This window comes from Phycodurus eques, chromosome 8 (assembly GCF_024500275.1).
Source record: "Phycodurus eques isolate BA_2022a chromosome 8, UOR_Pequ_1.1, whole genome shotgun sequence".
In the NCBI taxonomy this organism is placed as follows: Eukaryota; Metazoa; Chordata; class Actinopteri; order Syngnathiformes; family Syngnathidae; genus Phycodurus; species Phycodurus eques.
The window spans coordinates 6,451,670-6,472,588 of NC_084532.1; the positions used below are offsets into that span (position 1 = coordinate 6,451,670).

The following is a 20,919-nucleotide window of genomic DNA, read 5'->3' on the forward strand; positions in this document are numbered from 1 at the left end:
CATCCGACCTGAAAGAACTGGAGAGGATCTGCAAGGAGGAATGGCAGATGATCCCCAAATCCAGGTGTGAAAAACTTCATTCCCAAAAAGACTCATGGCTGTATTAGCTCGAAAGGGGGCTTCTACTAAATACTGAGCAAAGGGTATGAATACGTATGTCTGTGTGATATTTCAGTTTTTCTTTTTTTTCATAAATCTGCAAAAATTTCAACAATTAAATGTTTTTCTGTCAATATGGGGTCCTGTGTGTACATTAATGTGGAAAAAAATAACAAATGATTTTAGCAAATGGCTACAATATAAAAAGAAAAAAGAGTGAAAAATTTAAAGGGCTCTGAATACTTTCCGTACCCACTGTGTGTATATATGTATAAAAAATAAATAACTGCAAACAAATTTTATTGACATCACAGATCAAACAAGACCAAAGACCACCGACCAAATCAACAGAGCAATTTTGGAGGGAGTGGAAGCTAACTTCCATCAACTCCTTCAGAAACGCATCAATGAAAACGGACACCACATGATGGACGTTTTTTTTCCCCACACTTGATTGTGTCAAATGCCATTTCAACATGAACACATTGATGTTAATAAAAATTTGTTCACAGCTACCATTTATTATTTTGTGAGGTTTTTTTTTTTTTTAAATCTCCTTTCTGCCCCACCCTGTATGTCTTTGTTCTTGTAGAGCTTACATTTGTTCTTGAAAAAATACAATTTTATTCTCATACTTTACTTTTTTCTCTAAAAAATGTTTTAATGTTATCTAACATTATGACTTTTTTTCTTGAAAATAGCCAATTATAAAATGTGTATGGCATTTAGGGTAGGCAAGGTAGTTATGTTTAATTGACATTTAATGAGGGTGTCCTTGTAAGGTGTCGGTGGAGTCAAAAGGTTTGCGAACCCCTGAGAGACACACAACACATACCTGTACAAGCTGGATGAGGTACTGAGACAGTTTGTCATCAGTCAGGTATTTATCAAGGCAGCGCACAGCAAAGTGTCTAACCATGGGGTCCGGGTAGTTGCAGTCCAACAATTCCATGGCCTGTTCTGGACGGATAGATGGCCATTCCTTCAATAGACAGTACATCTGGGACACACCAAAAAAAGAGAAAAAAATACTAAAATATTGTGTTTGTTGTGAAGTGACGACAAATCTATTTGAGAAGTAAATATATCGTACTTAAATTACATATCACTGGCGTCGGGCGGAATCCTCGCATCTCCAAAACCAGCACTTTTCAGGAAACCCCCAAAAAACGCTTGTTGAGCCATTAACATTGCAGCGTCAAAGAGAGGAAGCAATTTTCAACACTTCAGACTGGTCAATCATTTGTGAAAATAGCAGACCAACATGGAGACTGACCAATAGTACAGAGTTTTGAAAAAAATAGGAACTTTACCAAATTTGGATATAGGAGGTTTCCGCCTGACAGTGACAATATGTATGACGAAACAGTTGACAGTAAAAACAAATCTTTTTAAATGCTGCGCATTTGTCAGCAGATACATCAAAAAGCCCCTCTAAAATATTGGCAAGACACATCATGAATAACAATGACAATACCTGCGCTACTTCATCTCTGGAGTTCCATTTGACAGCAAGAAGGATCTTGGGAAGGATCTCTGGGAAATTCATGCAATAGTGCCTGGTAAAGGGAATGCATGCATCAACAAGGTTTACGTAAAACAAGCTTACGTTTACATACTGTATTCCTGGTTAAAAGGCTAAAAGAAAATCATAGCAATCTCATGTTTTGTATCCGAAGGTATGCGGCTCCATTATATGGTAATTAAAGTGTGACTTTGGACTTCTGACTTTATTAGTAGTGATTATTATTTACAAGGTATCGAGGCAGCTACCTATGTCTCCACAGGAAGTCTTTCTCCTGTTCAGTTATTTCTGAGAGAGGGTCTCTGTTACTGAGCTGTCCCAGCTGATCTATGTCACTCTCTGTCAGGGCATGATCTCTCGCCACACGATTGCTCTGGAACACAACAGCAAGAAGATACATATACACTCTTATTATTCATATCATTCTAATTTACTATTCCCATCTCAGATGAGGAATGCAAGGACACACAACGAGATTTGAATCATAGGAAAGAGTTTGATTGCACGGTAAACAATATAGTACACTTACTAGAGGGCAATGCAGGTATTCAGCCATGCCATCTCTGTGCAAAACAAATGAAGCCTGGACAAGCTACGGTAGTGATTAGGGTTGATCATCGAGAATCGAGAACCGATTGGAACAAAGACTAAGGTTCTGGTTTTCCGGGAACCGTTCAAATTTAAACATTTCGGTTCCCAGTTTCGATGCCTAGTCCTCCAGCCAGGAAGAAGTGGCGAAAAGCAACGAAGAAGAACACCCACGATGACGTCCTCGCGCCCAATGGCAGCGAACAAAACACTTCACTTTGTTAAAATGAATGACCAGTCGTCTCAGTTCAACACTTGGAATAAGATTATATTGTGCAAAGGAGGCTTACACGATGTGTACCATCTGACGTGCTCCGAGCCTCAGCCTACACTGCGCGGAGCTTCAATGAAGTCAACTCTCAGTCAATTGGATGAGTGAAACAATAAAATGCGGCTCCATTATATGGTAATTAAAGTGTGACGATTCAGCTAACAAGGTAAACGGTTGCTTGTACTTTTGCACTGATGGTTTTGAGCAGTTATTTTAGTCTTCAAACCAACGTAAGTACCGATGAGAAACAAAAATAAATAAATAAATAGAAAGCTTAACATTGGGCTAAAACTTCACCGTAGCAACTTCACATCACAATGAATTGGGACAAAATTCACACGTCTCACAGTATCGCAAACACTAACCTTGTTCCTCATTGGTGGGTAGGGAAAGGATTCAGCGTTTTATAGCATTTGGTTCCATCCATTTAAAAAAACAACAAATTTTTTTTAAAATACAAATCACCACGGCCGTGAATTCACTTTTTGTGCCAAAATGCTGAGTTCCGGTGCGTACCCTTCAAAATAAAAGGCTACAAGCTTAAAACAAGAAGTCAAGTTAAAAATTATACACATAAACCATTTGACGTGATGAAACAGAATACAGGGGCAGTTATGTAGCATTGTTAAAATAATTTTAACAACGCTATATTTAACTTTTAATAATGAATATTAAGTCAATTGGGTTAGTTCCACACACCTTGCCTTTTAGCTCATAGGTTTGATATTGATAATGGTTATAAAGAACCTCGAGTCAAATGTTCATTTTAGTCTATGCTGCGGGCTGCTAAGAAAATGAATGTTCATAATTTGGACCCCCTTAATTTATAACTTTTTGACCCAGCCCCCTAAAAGAATCGGAATCGAGACTCGTTTGGAACCGGAATCGAACTAAGAAACCGGAACCGCTCAAATTCAAACGATGCCCAACCCGAGTAGTGATGCATTAGGACCTCTTAGGAAAGCTTCTCAAACAACTCAAGTTACAGATAAAAGGTATCACTTAATACTCCTCGTTACTCCTTTATCATGAATAAATCAAACTGTTTTGTCCCTTCTTTGTGTCACCCAGTAGCTGAGAGACCTCTATAAAGATACCCGATGAACACATTTGCCTAAATTAGAATACAAAGGAACTACCTTATGTCCACTATTATTCAGTTCAATAAAACAATAAAAATGATAAAGAGACTGTAGGATCTAAGTGAAGTGAATAGTGTCCTACTGAGTCCCACTTTCATAATACAATGGATAGCACAGGAGAAATAACTGATTCTTATGTTGCTTTGCAACATTAATAATTGACTATTAGATAATGTAATGCTGGCGGAATGAAGTTAACCACCTCACCTCAGTGACATCACATCACTGAGCAAGCCCCTTCTGTGACGTGAACGTATGAGACTGACACGCATTAATCCTTAGTTATTGATGTGAGTGATGTGTGAAATAAATTCTGTGTGATAAGACTTTGATATAGCCTAATTCAAATATGTATGGCTTTCACCTTATCGCCAATACTGTAAATCACGGCATACACACAATTCAAACACCACTGTTGGCTTATTGAAATGATGAGAAAAATAAGTTGGAAATGTATACATCGCTTCCATTTAAAAGATAAATGGAAATAATATTATTTATCTATCATGTATGTTATTGTGATATAAGGGACATTACAATAGTATTTGTATAAGTAGTAAGGAAAAGTAATTTTTTTGAAAAAAATGATACAACTATTCAAGCTGCATCGAGATGCATTTATAATCAGCAATAGGATATTGGCCCTCTAAATTGTAATTGAAGACATTCCCACCACAAGAAAAAAATGTACAGTAACTCTAATACTAAGCAAAGGAAAAGTACTCACTGTTGTCTCTGCCTTCATATCATAGAGCCATACTCATGTGTAGGCATGTACTCAGCGAATGGAATGCATTTCATGCTTATATCACAAAACAATGACACTCACAATTTGTGTCCTTCTCGTCCTCTGCATTATCCATGTAAATGTGGTTTCAGTGGTATTTGAGAATTGCCAAAACACATTTTCAGTACATTATTTGATAAGTAACAGTCATGAATTATATTAGGTGAACACACCAACCACAAGTAGATGATCATGCCCCAACTTTGTTTTAGTTAGTAGTTGATACCTGTCCAGAGAGGTTGTAGTTAAACCCCAGTTCTCTTGAGATGGTCCAGTTAGCGTGGTCCTCCACAGCATTCATATCTGGGTATTTGACTGGACTACTAAAGTGGTCAAATTCCAGCTCCAGACATGGTGTTTCCTGTACAATGGAGTCACATTGTGAATATCAGCCCAATCCGTGAAAAGAGGTGCAAGAATTCAGGTAACTTGGTTTTGGCTGTTAGTGGAGCTACCACTCAGAGACCCAACACTGAATTGTACTGAGGCAATAAATGTATTTTGAGACCTCAACTCAACAGAGTGGTCTATCCTGTGTTATGATATTTGAGAAGCTGATCTTATATGATTACCTTATTGGGGTTGGAGCCTGTAACTCCTATAGGATTGAGAAGATCTTCTAGACCATGAGGAACAGGCCAGAGGTTCAGCGCCATCTTGTTCGCCACAAGAGTGTGAGTGTAGTCAAACAAGTTGACATTACCCCAAGCCAGTGGACAGTGCTCCTTAAAGAAAAAAGGGTGCAGCAGGAAATGAGTAAGAGGAAGTACCAAATGAATCAGGTGAATCAGGATGTAAACGGTGAGACAATGTATTTTAAAGCATTTCTTAAATTTTGACTATAAAAAAAAAAATAAATGCAATAATCACAGTAACAAAATTAAGACATATGCAGGAGTTGAGTATCTATGGAGATTTGTTGCTGATTCTAATTTAGGATTGTTCAACCTTGGCAGTAGTCTGTGCTCACCAGTTATAAATCAATGGGTCTTGAAAAGTACTCGAGTCCCATGCAGCTATTGTAAGGTGAAATTACTTATCTCGGGTTTCTAAAGACAAATAATAAACCTGTTTTTTGACATGTCCTAATTATGTTTTTTTTTTTTTTTTTTTTAAGTTATTTAACTGTAGTAGCCAGCACATATTTGATTTATTCCCATACGCGTTCACCATGAAAGATCCAATTATATAAAAGGTTAAATTAACTGGTTTAAGTTGTTGTTGCTGATCAGCAAAAAACTTGAAAGTTGGAATCTTAGCAAATCCAATACAGGAGTGACCTGCAAAATTATTCCTTTCTGAGGAAAAAAAAATCTTCATTCTTTTGGTGTCTTCAATGTACTATATACATTATAGTATACAGTGTTTCAATTTCATCTTCAGGCATAATTAAACAACGTTGTTTTATTGGCACTTCTACTGAAACCAAAGGAAGGTTTAAGATAACATTGTGATCTACAAAGTGAGTCTTTATTGAGGGTCAGCGATGGAGGCAAGTGATAGACGGGTGGGAAGGTGGACAGTGTTTCTTGTTGGCAGCCACTCAAATTGTGTCTATTTAAAGTAAATGCTTGTACAAAAGGCTGTTGTAGACAGGTGTGTATCTTTAATTCAGGTGGTGCATGAAAGAACATCCGCAAACCTAACCTTAACCTGGCATGGCACCACAGGGGAAAGGACCAACCCTTGGTGTCTGTTTACAATATCAATGTCTGGCGCGCGCACGCACGCACACACACACTTGCCCCCACTAGTGTTTCCACCAGTTTCCAGTGAGAGACAGAAGAGAACATAAATCAGAGGGTTGCAAAACCAGAGTTTGATCTAATGCTGACAGACACCAAAAATGTGACACGATAGACTAATTTACGCATTAATTAAAATAAATTTCAGACTGATATTCATGCTACAAACTGTGTACTGTCCTAATAGAAATCTGAGTATTGACAGCAAATGGAAAAGTCCACTCTTGCTGATTGAGTTTCTGATGATGTATTCTGCCACCACAGGCCATAATTAGCAATTAAGTAGAACCAAAGACGATCCCTCAACTCCCATTCACCATAGTTACATGGCACCCTTACTTGTATGAGTGCTGACATTCAAACATCTGGAGAAGTAGTGTTACTACTACATGCTACTACTACCTGTGTAACTCCTTTAAAAAAAAAGTGAAGAATGAGTTGTCGAACTGGCAAATTGTATGTGTTGCTAATATTAAAATAATAATAATAATAACAATCAATTTTAAACAGTAGTTATGGTGCCATGTTGCATTCTCACATTGCTTTCTAATGTACCTCTTTTGCTCCCTTCCTGCCTTTGACTGAGCAAATGGAAAGACAAAGTCTGGCAGCTCGCGGGATATCTGGAATGTACATGTCATAGGTCAACCACTCACTCCACCTGTAGATATAGAATAAATAAGAGAGTATTTGTGAAACAGCACAATCACCTAATGGTGAATCTAAAAAGGAAAACATCAGGATCTCCTAGGTTTTGCAAAGAAACTGAACAGTACTTTGGTTAGAAAAAGAGATAGACTTTAAAAAAAAACATATACATTAGGACTCTTCTACAAGGCCCAAATGGCATCTGATTTTATTTTTGATAGGTATGCGAGGAAACAAAGACTATGATTAACTTTTTATTTACTGTATTTATCCTTCTCCCTTAGATTGTTTCATTACATCAGCAGAGTAAATGTGTTAAACGCTCCAGCCAATAAGGAATATAATGTGAGTGACTATAAGCAAAGTCGGTAGAAATGTTACCTGGGGTTAGAGCAGGGCACCCTCTGTGTGTTCACATTGTCACACATCTGCTCTCCTCCATGGTAAATACCCGTTCTCACATAAATCTACGAGAATTGAAAAATATGAGAAAAACAAAAAAGAAATAAAATAAATCAGTCAAAGTATTGATGTAGCACAATTTATACATTTCTTAACAACATCCTGGATCCTGAGAGTTGAACTATTATTCCATACACACTATATCACTGTTATTTCCACAGAAAGTAACTGAGTTCAAAACGTAAAAAATAACAACAATAAATAAAATAAAAAAACACTACAACACACAGAATCAATTTGTAAAAAAAAATATATACTTGTCCCGTGAAATATGGCTATTCCTACCTTGTCTATGTCCCTTATATTGACGTTAACATAGGTAGCACAGAGGATCCGTATTCGCAGTGTTCCATTGATGGCCCATAGTGACTTGGCAGCTGCCTCGCCATTCATATACGATGATGCGGTGGAGATGCGGCGGGAATATGATGGCATGACAAAGTTATCAGTAGGCAACTGGGTGTAGAGGCTGTCCTTAGCCATGAGCATCAAGTTGGGCATCCTGCTCAGCATGATACAACTACGAATGTACTAGTGGGAAAGACACAGGGTTCATATATAAAATACGCACAGTGTAACAGGCTTCCAGAAGTTGACCAATCAGAAGAAAAGGGGACATTCGGAAGGGTCACGTTTTAAGTAAGAGGTTTTAGTGCTTTCAAGTGCTTTCACCCAAGCGCTGAGGACCTTCTTAAGAACATGTTATCACATTAATGACAATTCTACAAATCTATCTCTATCACAATCAATCCATTTTCCATTCAACAAACTACTTAGAAAATGTATTAAGCTAAATCTCCATTAAATGACGCTTCACTACACTGAAGCTGGTACCCACCAGAGAAATGCAGCAAGCGAAGCTACAATAAAATAAGGAAAATAGTAAAACTACTTCAGTTGGGCCTCTTTAAAACAACAACTACATTTTTTCTTTTTTTTAATTGTACTATTGTTGTATAAATTAACACACTTACTTCTAAAATCTTTGGATAACCATGCTTATTACTAACACGGCAATATCAATTTCTCGGACTAATGGTGTTACAGGACTGTGTTATTATTAGGGTTGGGTAAAAATATCGATTAATGGATGCATTGCAATTCTCCGCCCTCCCATTCAATATCGATACAGCAAATCCTCTGAATCGATTCCTATCCTGGTGCTTTGCCTGTGATTCGCATTGTATGGATTTTGCTATGCTGAGTTTGTGCCACTATTTGCTCCTTCTGTGCAATAATAATCGATATCACCGATTTCCTTTGTGATATGATACTGCAAATACAGTCCTTCAAATGACTCAAGTATCAAAAGTAGCAACATTTATTTTTGAGGATCGATCCTCTGGTAGCAGAGGCATAGACAATTCAGACAATGTTTACCCTTCCCCACGCCAGTGAGGCTGCTCTAGCCGGTGTAATGGCTGTCTTGTCATAGCACATTTGGCGCTCTTTTTGTTGAATTTGTGTGTATTTTGGCTTGGAAACGCTACTCCAGTCGTCAGGATCTTCTGAGTTGGATTACGCCACGAAATGAATATTACTGGAAGCGAACTAACGCCCTGCAGCGCCGGACGGAGCCATGCAGGAGGACCACAGGGCTTTGTCGTTTTGTTCCCCCGTAATTTTTAGTGAGCATAACTTAACTCCATTATCTTGTTTTTCGACAATTATAAAGTTTTAGTTCTGTCAGGGTCCAACTCAAGTATGTAGTTGTAATTTTATGGATTGCATGTTTTGAAAGCAGCTACGTCGTTACTAAAATCAAGATCTGCTTGTTTGTTAACAGCTACATTGGGGCTGGGCATTGTTAACATCCATTGTTAGCCTCACAATTCAATTCGATTTAGTTCAATTCTCTTCAAACACACACACACACACACATACATACACACACACACTCACACACAGTTCTATTGCTGCCAAAACCATCTTGCCAGCTTAGCTGTTGATGTTTGCTTATTGAGTTGTGATTAATATCTTACCTGCCGATTGTTGTGTAAACTTCAGCAAATACCTGAAAACGTGTCCTTAAATTTGTGCTGCACATCTTGGATGTTGACTGAGATTCCTTTTAAACACTGGCACGTATAACTGTTTTGTGAGAACTCATTTGAGTGCGGGCATTGTTTTCTACATGGACTAATAGGTACACAAGGTCTAGCAAAGATGCATTTTAGGTTTACAACTGCCTAGGAAATGTAGTTTCTGTAGATGCCACCGCGTTATGTGATCATGAAAGTAGCTTCACTACTGAAAAGATATTTGATGTTGAAAACAGCAACGTTACAAACACGCTATTGAGAAATGTTAATCCAGAGATGTCAAAAGTACTGGTATTCAGTACGTACTTATTTTGGTTTCCACAAACATGTAATGAAATGACACTTCGCCCACACTAGCTTGGCGTCGCTTTAGGGCACACGGCTCAAAGTGGAGTGTAATATCTACAATGTCTACGATGCTTTTGGCTCGCTTACTTCCAGTTTCCGGTTTTCGGCATCCCACTTTTTACGTCGCGTCATCGCTAAACTTAGAATGTTTTATAGTAACAAGCTAATTTGTAAAATGTAATGAGTAGAAAGTACAGATATTTGTGTTTAAAAAGTAAGGATTAAAAGTAAAAAGTCGCCAGAAAAATAAACACTCAAGTACAGATACCCTAAAAAAAAAATTAAAAAATAAAATAAAATAAAAAGTTTATAAACAAATCTACTTAAGTACAGTAACAAAGTACAAGTACTTCAATACGTCCCACCTCTGAGTTAAACTAGTAAAACCGCTACTTCCCAACACTGGTATTATGAGTTAAGATGCTTTACATAAAAGTTATGCTCCTGTCATTTACCTTATACTGGCTGATTGGGTACTTTTCCAGCAGGTACTCATCACAGCCACAAACTTTGAGGATGTATTTACCCTGATATTCCTGAACACACATCTTTAGTTGCTCAGGGGAGAGCAGCATACTACGTGTCTTCTTACGAATGGCCTCTGCAATCACCTGCAATCAACAAAAGATAAAAAGTCTAAACTATGGGTTTGATAAAACAGCCTTTATGACAAGATACATGTTAGACTGAACAGCAAACCAGATCTATTTCTGTTCAGCAACTACATATGCTTTCATATGTATATCTCAGGGGCTTCTTCAGATAGAATAAAATGGTGTAGGGAAAGTCTCTCACAAATTCATTCATTCATATTCAGTACCGCTTATTTAGCGTAAATACAAGTGTGTACGTGTTAGGAGATATTCACTGACCTGCTCAGGCACACAGTCATGGTTGATCTTCAATGTATACTTTTGTTTGTCGTTATTTGGAGAAACAATCACCCAAATTACAACAATAATTTGACCTAAAACAGATAAGAGACAAATGGGTCAAAGTTCCACAGTTGAGGAAATCAGTTGGATCAATAAATCAGTGTTTTTCCTCAAGCAAGAAACGTGCCTGTGAATATTCTCATACATCCAGGTCATTGGGTCTCATTCACTAATAAATGAGTCGAAATGTTTATACTCTGTGCACAAGTAGAGATTAGTTTGTATTAATATACAGTTTATAAATTTGTAACATTAGACATTACATATAACATTTGAGTGAAAGTACACCTTTTTCACAATCTTTAGGAATATGTATACAATGTGAAAACTATCCATCCATCCATCCATTTTCTTCCGCTAATCCAAGGTTGGGTCGGGCAGTAGCTTTAGCAAGGATGCCCAGACCTCCCTCTCCCCTGTCACTTCGTCCAGCTCTTCCGAGGGAATCCGAGTCCAGCTGGGACACAGTCTCTCCAGCATGTCTTGGGTCGTCCCCAGGGTCTCCTCCCAGTGGGACGTGCCCGGAACACCTCACCAGGAAGGCGTCCGAGAGGCATCCTAATCAGATGCCCCAGCCACCTAATCTGGCTCCTCTCAATGTGGAGGAGCAGCTTCTCACCCTATCTCTAAGGGAGAGCCCAGACACCCTGTGGAGGAAACTCATTTCGGCCGCTTGTATCCAAGATCTTGTTCTTTCGGTCACGACCCACAGGACCATAGGTGAGGGTAGGAACGTAGCTCGACCGGTAAATTGAGACCTTCGCCTTTCGGCTGAGCTCCTTCTTACTACAACGGAACGATACAATGTCCGCATCGCTGCAGACGCTGCGCCGATCCGCCTGTTGATCTCCCGTTCCATTCTTCCTTCACTCTTGAACAAGACCCCAAGATACTTGAACTCTTCCACTTCGAGCAGGATCTCATCCCCGACCTGGAGAGGGCACGCCACCCTTTTCTGACTAAGGACCATGGTCTCAGATTCGTAGGTGCTGATTTTCATCCCAGCCGCTTCACACTCAGCTGCGAACCGCTGCAGTGAGAAGTTGGAGATCACGGCTTGATGAAGCCAACAGAACCACATCATCTGCAAAAAGGAGAGATGCAATACTTAGGCCACCAAACCGGCCCCCCTCTGCGCCTCGGCTGCGCCTAGAAATCCTGTCCATACAAGTAATGAACAGAATCGGTGACAAGGGGCAGGCAGCCTTGGCAGGGTCCAACCCTCACCGGAAACAAGTCCGACTTACTGCCAGCAATGCAGACCAAACTCTGATACTGGTCGTAAAGGGACCGAACAACCCATATCAGGGGGTTCGGTACTCCATACTCCCGAAGCACCCCCCAGGCCATCCCTCACCATTGGTGTCCACCAACAGGTTCAGGGATTACCGCCACAACAAGCACTGACCACCTTACGGCCATAGTTCCGATCGGCCGCCTCAGCAATGGAGGCGCGGAACATGGTCCACTCAGACTCAATGTCACCCGCCTCGCCCAGAACATGAGCAAGGTTCTGTCGGAGGTGGGAGTTGAAACTCCTTCTGACATGGGATTTTTCCAGACGTTCCTAGCAGACCCTCACAGTACGTTTGGGCCTGCCAGGTTCTTCTTCCCCCACCATCGGACCCAACTCACCACCAGGTGGTGATCAGTTGACAGCTCCGCCCCTCTCTTCACTCGAGTGTCCAAGACATGCGACCGCAAGTCCGATGACACAACCACAAAGTCGATCATCGAACTGCGACCTAGGGTGTCCTGGTGCCAAGTGCATGTGTGGACACCCTTATGCTTGAACATGGTGTTCGCTATGGACAATCCGTCATGAGCACAGAAGTCCAATAATAGAACACCTCTCAGGTTCTGATCGGAGGGGGCCACTCCTCCCAACGAGCTATAAGGTCTTATATAGACAGGTGTGTGGCTTTCCTAATCAAGTCCAATCAGTATAATCAAACACAGCTAGGACTCCAATGAAGGTGTAGAACCATCTCAAGGATGATCAGAAGAAATGGACAGCACCAGCGTGAAATGAGTGTCACAGCAAAGGGTCTGAACACTGATGGCTGTGTGATATTTCAGTTTTTCTTTTTTAATAAATCAGCATAAATTTCAACAATTCCGTTTTTTTCTGTCAATATGGGGTGCTGTGTGTACATTAATAAGGAAAAAAATTACTTAAATGATTTTAGCAAATGGCTGCAATATAACACAAAGTGAAAGATTTTAAGGGGCTCTGAATACTTTCCGTACCCACTGTGTCTGTACCAATGACTTGGAGCTAAAAAAGTTCTGAGCCCTCCTTTTTGTGTCCTCCATGTGTAGGTTGGCCACAATTGGGGGATACCAGTGAACCCATAGCACAACGATGTTATGTCTGTAAAATGTTCCCTGGAATTGAAAATATGTAAGGGCTAAGACAAAGTTCCAGCAAATGGCATATCTTTTCCGGATTGAGTGTGGATCTGTCTTGGATGCTGTTATCGTGCAGTAACCACTGCCTAACAGTTTTCACTGCATCTTGGTTTGAAATGCAAGTGAACAAAGAGGTGGCGACGGATGAAAAAACAGTTTCATTTTTGTCCAGTTTCAGGTTTCGAACCTCATTTAAAAAGTCCACTGGATTTTGGGCAAGATGTGGTGTTTTGCCTACCAAGAGTACTAAAGGTGTGGGCTTACTTACTTTTCAATATTCTAAATGACTGAGTTGATGCTACTGACAATGCATCTGAGAGGAGCCCCTTCTTGGTGTACTCTTGAAAGACCACAAATGCTAAGCAGCAAACAATTGTCAATTCACTGACAGCGTGATTTATAACTGCGGTTTCAAAATGAAAGATAGAAAGGCTCATATATTACTTGTTATTGTAGTTCAGTGATATATTATCTTAAATAATGGTAGTAAAATGATAAGCTGCTTACCTTTGTCCAACTTGCTGTAAATGTGTTTTGGAAGTTCTTCTGTGGATTCTATGTTGGGTGGATAAACATAGAGGGCTCTGCTGTGGGGCCCACTGGCATCTCTCAGTTCCACAGAGTCTTTACACACATTCAGAATGTTTCTCCTGAAGTCCTGAACCTCAGGGTCCTTGACCAGGTCAAACTCACACACTGGCATACCGATGGCAAAACCTGCCGAAATAAAAAGTTTGTGTTGTGGCATTTTAACCTTAAAAGGTTGCATAGGAAATTAAATTCTTGTTCCCAATTCTAGTGTCAAACATGTACAATTGTATTAATATTATTATTTAATACAAATGCATCATTATAGGACTGTATTTCACAAATGAAACAATGCAGATGTCCTTCAAATGACTATTTTGCAATTATAAAGGAGGATAATGGATGGATGGATGGATGGATGGATGGATGGCCATTTTGCCTCCTTACTCTTTGCATTAATGAGCAAAAAGAGAACAGAACCCACTGTATCTGGCTTCATTGGGGCTCACCAATCTCTCTGTTCAGGATCTTTTCCTCTCTGTTGCCAACTGGTTCAATGACCTTGAGGAAGGGTTGAAAAAGTCTGAGGTCGCACAGCCTTCTAGTCTCGTCAAAGAACTCCTCCCGCTCAGCTTCCTGTAGACAGGACAATTGAGTCTGTCTCCTAACTATTACGTTTCATTTCTCATGGGTATCAATCGTGAAGATTTGTGGAGTTGTTACAAAACCTGGACAGCTAAATCATTTACGAGGTGTCCGAAAACTGCTGTCACAAAACATATCATCAAACCCAAACTACAAACAACAGGTTTCTCCTTCACTGTGGGGCAAACTATCAACAAACATGTCTACAAAAAGATTGTTTGCCGTTTGCTTTGTTGAGAGCGCAACAAGAGGAGATGGTTGTGGCAGGACAACTCATGGCTGCTTCACCATGACAATGCGCCTGCTCATAATGCCCCGAGTATCCGACAATTCCTAACCGAGAAGAACATCACCGTGCTGGATCAACGTCCCTTATCACCCGATCTGGCTGCATGTGATTTTTTTTTTCTATCTTCCAAGCTCAAGGGGACCTGCTTTAAATACATGAACAACATCAAGATGGCCCTCATGACAAAGCTGCAGAGGAACTCCGGAGGAATCCTTCCAGAAGTGCATGAAGGCGTGGTAGAAAAGGCAAGGAAAGTGTGTTAAGACACTAGAGGAATTACTTTGAAGGGGAAAACTTCTAGTTTTTAGCTTGGATTTTACGTATATCTTTGGTGACACCATTCCTGGAACTTTTCTGACACACCTCATACTAAAGCAAGAAGTGCAGCTTTGGCATTGTGAAAAGTATATCCACTATTTTTACACAAACACTAATCTGTGGAATTTTTATTATGGATTATTGGTCTGTCAGAATATTCAAGTACCTGAGTAACACTGACAAAGATATAAGAAGTCTCCTCCTGTAGGAGGTGATGGAGGGGATACTTTCTGGCTTCTTTAAAAAGCTCATGTTTGATGGTAATGAGAGTGGCCTCACGGAGGCACTCCAGCGTCAGAATCATTCCATTGGGCAACAGGCAGTCCACCAAGATCCTGCAGATACACACTGATTTCTTGTCAAGTGCATGGGTAACTAAATTACATTTGTATCTAAAGTGAATTCAGCATGTCTCTACCTGGGAGGCATCAGGTGGATGCCCCATAATTCCCCTGAGGATGGCCTGGGAGGCATCTTCCTCTTTGTCTCCCAGTTTAGCCACACAGAAAAGCTGCAACCAAAAGGATAGCTGTACTTCAGCGTCCAACAAAGACTAAAAAAAAAAAAAATCAATGACTGAGCACAGTATTATAAACAACAGCCCAGACAAGTCATTCACCAAGGCTCATACATTTATCGCTAGAACAATCAAAGGCTACAATCTTCATTGAGCCCTTTGCATCTGGTATCTTACCGTTATCTTGCATTTTGATTAAACCGGTGATTCTCAAAGTGTGGTATGAGTACAACTAGTGCTATGCAGGCTCTCTCTAGTGGAACGCAAAGGAATCATTGAAATTAATATAAATAGAATTTACAACACTTAAAACATGAAATAAAATCAAACACAGAATGAAGCTAGTAGCAACACTTTTCTGTATTTATTTATTTTTTTATTCCAGTCCTGTACATTTTTTACTTTTGAAGTACCACTCTTTTTTTTTTATTTTTTATTTTTTTAAGTACAGGTCAGTTGTATTTAACTTACGGGTAAATACAGTACAATACATGTGCATTTATTTTGAACTTTCAGAAGAACTGTTTGTTTTCAAACATTTAACATTTAAGTACTTTTTTTATTTAAGTTATGTGAAATACATTTTGGCACGGTGGACGACTGTTTAGAGCGTCAGCCTCACAGTTCTGAGGACCCGGGTTCAATCCCCCGGCCCCGCCTGAATGGAGTTTGCATGTTCTCCCCGTCTGTGCCTGCGTGGGTTTTCTCCGGGCACTCTGGTTTCCTCCCACATCCCAAAAACATGCATTAATTGGTGACTCTAAATTGCCTGTAGGCATGACTGTGAGTGCGGATGGTTGTTTGTTTCTATGTGCCCTGCGATTGGCTGGCAACCAGTTCAGGGTGTACCCCGCCTCCTGCCCGATGACAGCTGGGATAGGCTCCGGCACGCCCGCGACCCTAGTGAGGAGAAGCGGCTCAGGAAATGGATGGATGATAAATACATTTTAATGAAACATTATTGAAGTACACTTTTGTCTTTTGATACTAAGCGCAATTTTAATGTTCAAACCGTGTAATGTTACAGTGGCTCATTTACATATTCATTGTACTTTTTAGAAATAAAACCTCTGCATCATTTTTGTCAACACTTAATTCTACTGTGTTGCTGTATTTTAATGCTGGTCATTAAGGTGGTACTTCGTTTAAAACGTTTAAGAACCACTGGATTAAACAAACAAATGTTACAAAATCTAAATTACTGAAAAGGTTTTACACACTGGATAATAAATTATCCACCACCTATTGGTAGGGAACAGTAATGTTACCCACTAGAATAAAAAGTGTGCAAACCAATTTAACAGCAAAATGAAACACACAAATGCCAAAAATATCAAAAGTATTCCAACCGCTTTTAAATGTTCCCGTTATTATCCCACTGACGGAAAACTGCTGAGAAGTTAACAGGAAATCCATTTCCAATAATGTTTAGTATTACTGTGTAAAATGAGCTTGTAAAATAAACAGAATAAGAACATATTGTGCATGGAGCGATTCTGTGAGCTGTGACCCTTACTAGGATGCAGCGAACCCCTTTGGGCCAAAAAAGGAAGCTTCCTCACAAAACAGGATATGGGGAGTGGGGAAACATTGGCCTCTACACAGGCTTGCTTTGAATTGGGAAACAAGTAACAGCTAGTTGAATGGACGTGGGATAACACATTGGCAAGCTCAAGAAGCATTCTCAACCTTGAAATAAAATTTTAAAAAATAAAAATAGAAAGCAAGTTAAACATTTGTTTTCAAAATTAACACATTTTCAACGGTCAAGTTAACACAATTTATAGTTATAGAATGTACATTTGTAGTACCGTTACCACTTTCAAACGAAGTAAGTGCTTCAGCGTAAGATCTGCTCATACCTTCCAACAAACAACACAGGGTGTCAAAATTCAGTAGAGACAAATGCATCATTAGTATGGCGATAAATAGGGAGTCGTACCTCAGAGAGCAGTAGATGACGGTTTAGTTCCAGCCTACATCTTGCAATTCAACCCCAAGCTGTCACTCAGAGGTGTGGAGAGAGAGAGAGAGAGAAGACTGAACACAAACGACAGCACTCAATCAATCGTGGGTGACGTTAGCGACTAGGCTAGTAACGAGCTAGCTAAATTGAAAATGACAGCATAGTGATGCTGCCAATGACATAACGTGCGATAATGATAAACCTTGTGCAGTATAATAATTGACTGACAAGTACCCCAAACAGTGAAATTATTGCTGTTCATTATTATGCACATTTAAAAAATAACAATACGAATCAATTTGGGAACAGTTAAGCTAGCTTCTTGTTTAATAGTGCTCGGCTGTACTGTCAGTTGCCTTGCTAAAACATTTATCATCCTGCAAACGAGACACAACATAATGTGCTACACAACGTACACGACTAACCTTCCCTTTTCCTTTCCCATGGGTGTCAACGCGGTGAATGGCGTGAAGATGATGGTGTAGTCTTGGCACGTCTGACGCCGGCCGGCAAGCAAGCCGACCCTTCAGCGGCGGCCGGTTGATGGCTCGCAACACCGGCGAAGTAAACAGGCAGTCTGCTTGCTCTCCGTCCCCGAAGCAGCTATCCTTGGGAGGACCCTTTAGTCTTTAATCCACACGGCAACCGCGTTCTTTGCTGTTGCAACAGTAACGTCTCGTTGTAGTAAACAGAACGAGACCAGCATGTTCAGTCATAATCAGACCGGATGAACGCCAGGATGTTTATGAACTGAGCGAGCAGCCAGGCGGGTCCTCCCTCATGTGTCTGCCTCTGAACTTTACACACGCGTCGCACCGCTGCACTAGTACTAGTTAGCTAACTGCACGTCAGGAACCACACTACCCGTGTATTTGATTTAGTCTGTTTATGTGGTCTTCGTGTGTTACAAAAATGCACTGGATTACTGTTATTACAACGCGCCATTGTCCCGTTTTCACACGGGAGGGTGGGAAGTGGAGGCCAGCAGAGGTGGGCGTTTCTGTATACGTACGATCTACTGGAGTGAATTTAGTCAACTGTGTTTTCACTTAATTATGATATCACAAAAAAAGGTCCATCTACACCTTATGAAAGGTAATTGAACAAAAACTTGGACATTACATATATTGCACTGAAACATTTGGCAGTTACATTTCAAAAAGTAACTAAAACTACTGCCCACTAGCTTTATGGGAAAGTGACGAGTCACACTTACTTACTAATAAGGTTCTGATGAGAAGACTATTGAACAAATGTATCTTTGCCTAAACTACAGACTGCAGAGTGTTTGAAAATCAACTACCTATTTTAAACTATTTAGGATATGAATCATTTATTTATTGTATTTATTTTCTCATTTTTAGCGGCCGAACAGCAACCGCTGCGAGCTCCCGATTGTAATCGTAAGAACTATTGTTATTATTATTTTGTGTTTGTTCTTTAATGTGTGTATTGTAACGAGAGATTAATATAAGAGGAAAGCATTTAACATGAGGTTCCCTACCAGCTTCTTGAACTGGCCAGGAATTGTGCTCCCGCGAGTAGTGAGGGTTGGGTTATTTTCACGGAGGCAACCAATCACAAGAAAGGGGGCAGTCTTAGCCAAATATGGACAAAGCGTATCCAAAACTGGGTCAAACAGAAGTAGCTGTCAGATGTGCCTTTTCTGGACACTTGTATGACAAAACCAAGGTGTTGTTGTTTTTTATTAAATACACACTTTTATACTAAGTCCATGTTAGTCACCCTATGGAGGTCTAAATAGCCTTTAAGCTTTAAGCTTTAAGATAACGTCTCATATTCACCTTTAAACTTCTTCCAAAATTTTTGGTTTGGTACAGTAGACTTTTACCAACCCCATAGAAAACCTCACAGGGCGTTAAGTTGGCTCTCCTGGCTGGCCACTCATGGACCACGACAACCCATCCATCTCCCAGGTAAGTGCACATTCAGCCATTCATAAACGATAATAGCAAAATGTGGAGAGGACCCATCTTGCATCAAAAAAAACAAAATCTCATCTTCAACATTCTTTTCAGCACCGTCAACTGCATGGCCACACTTATTGCATATAAGGTCATCACGGATTAAGCAAGTCATAAATCATACAATCTTGCTCAGTCACAACATATTGTAGTAATAATTTAAAAAGTCACTCAGCACACCTGTGACCATAAGTGGTTAGGAGAACACAAAACAGTCTGTTTATGCTATATAAAGGTTAAAAGAAAAACAAATGAGAATATGAAATTCAATTCATATATAGTATTCATATACTACTTTTGAAAAGTTTGGGGTCACCCAAGCAATTTCATGGTTTCCACTTTTATTCACCAACGAAGTTCCAAAATTAATAGAAAACTAGTCACGATTCATGCACAGGTGTAGCTGTACATGCTGATGCCGTTCATACAGAGCGCTGGTTCGATTTCCGGCAAGCAACCAGATTAATAAAAGGGATGCATTGCGTCAGGAAGAGCAGCTGGTGTAAAAACTGTGCCAAACAAATCATGCGAATGACTCGATGACACGACGCCCTGACGAGACAAGCTGAAAGTCGCAACAACAACAGTAACCTTTGCTTTTGTCAAAGAATTTTGCATTTGCTACAATTACAGCCTTGCAGTCCTTTGGCATTCCAGGTGTCAATTTGTTGAGGTAAATTGATCACATTTCACCCCACGCTTCCTGAAGCACCTCCCACAAGTTGTACTGACTTGATGAGCGCTTCTTATGTGAAGCTGCTCTTTCAACAGCTCAGCACGGTTGAGATCTGGTGACTGCGATTGCGATTCCATCACAGACGGCTTCTTCCCTATATACAGTAATTCTTATATAGTTTGGTGGTGTGCTTTGGTCCCTTGTCCTATTGTATGAGGAAATTAGCTGCAATCAATCGCTGTCCACATGGTGTGGCATGCATTGCGAAAAGGAGGGATACCCTTTAGACTTCCTTATTCAAAATCCCTTTTACCTGGTACAAATCTCCCACTCCAGAAGCAATGGACTCAATTAAGAAATCTGGTAACAGCATGATAGTCCACAAGTCTATTGAACACAGGTGTCAAATTCAAGGCTTGCCCTCTACGTCATTTTATGTAGCCTGCGGAAGCTTGTCACAATTTTTTTTCTTGACTCCAATTCAAAACTAGTCATAAAATGATAACAATCAAATGCAAGGGCAATTATGTAATTGTAATATGATGGGGTGATTATTAGGTTTCCCATGCATACTTTTCAGATTTGTATTTGGAAAAATACTTGAAAGCCGTGGAAAGCTGTTTGAGCAATATTTATTCGATATCGTAATATCCAGCTCAGTGGCGTCGTTCAGCCTATTTTAGGGGGCGCTTTTCAGCCCCCCAAAATGTTAAGCCCCCCTAAATGATTTGGTTGTTTGAAAAACACATTTTTCTTTTTTACCCCAAAAAAATCTTGAATAAGCGGGGATAAACCCCCAATAAGCCTTCTTGGGATTGTCCACCCCCCCCCCCCCCCCCCAAAAAAAAAAGAAAAAACTAGAAATAAATTGGGGGAAAAAACAAAAAAGAGAATATATATATATATATATATATATATATATATATATATATATATATATATATATATTAACGTCCATGACAGATGAATCTTGGGATGACAAACCAAATAA

At 39.9% G+C, this 20,919-nt stretch overlaps 1 protein-coding gene across 4 annotated transcripts in view; it reads right to left on the reverse strand.

Moving 5' to 3' along the window:
- LOC133405962 (phosphatidylinositol 4,5-bisphosphate 3-kinase catalytic subunit alpha isoform-like) overlaps nucleotides 1-18,021 on the reverse strand; it is a 35,937-nt gene extending 17,916 nt beyond the window's left edge. Inside the window, exons 1-16 of one of the 4 annotated variants that reach the window (XM_061683073.1) lie at nucleotides 17,693-18,021; nucleotides 17,244-17,302; nucleotides 15,203-15,295; nucleotides 14,951-15,119; nucleotides 14,042-14,168; nucleotides 13,512-13,721; nucleotides 10,530-10,624; nucleotides 10,113-10,268; nucleotides 7,553-7,798; nucleotides 7,187-7,272; nucleotides 6,713-6,818; nucleotides 4,985-5,137; nucleotides 4,639-4,773; nucleotides 1,873-1,997; nucleotides 1,577-1,658; nucleotides 935-1,099 (exon numbers count right to left, since the gene is read on the reverse strand). In XM_061683073.1, the coding sequence (XP_061539057.1) occupies nucleotides 935-1,099; nucleotides 1,577-1,658; nucleotides 1,873-1,997; nucleotides 4,639-4,773; nucleotides 4,985-5,137; nucleotides 6,713-6,818; nucleotides 7,187-7,272; nucleotides 7,553-7,798; nucleotides 10,113-10,268; nucleotides 10,530-10,624; nucleotides 13,512-13,721; nucleotides 14,042-14,168; nucleotides 14,951-15,119; nucleotides 15,203-15,258 (1,911 nt within the window). In that variant the 5' untranslated portion in view covers nucleotides 15,259-15,295; nucleotides 17,244-17,302; nucleotides 17,693-18,021. Of the gene's footprint in view, nucleotides 1-934; nucleotides 1,100-1,576; nucleotides 1,659-1,872; nucleotides 1,998-4,638; nucleotides 4,774-4,984; nucleotides 5,138-6,712; nucleotides 6,819-7,186; nucleotides 7,273-7,552; nucleotides 7,799-10,112; nucleotides 10,269-10,529; nucleotides 10,625-13,511; nucleotides 13,722-14,041; nucleotides 14,169-14,950; nucleotides 15,120-15,202; nucleotides 15,338-17,243 lie in introns of all 4 variants that reach the window. The other 3 variants (XM_061683074.1, XM_061683072.1, XM_061683076.1) reach the window with 3 other exon arrangements.
- Between the last annotated feature and the right edge of the window lie 2,898 nt (nucleotides 18,022-20,919).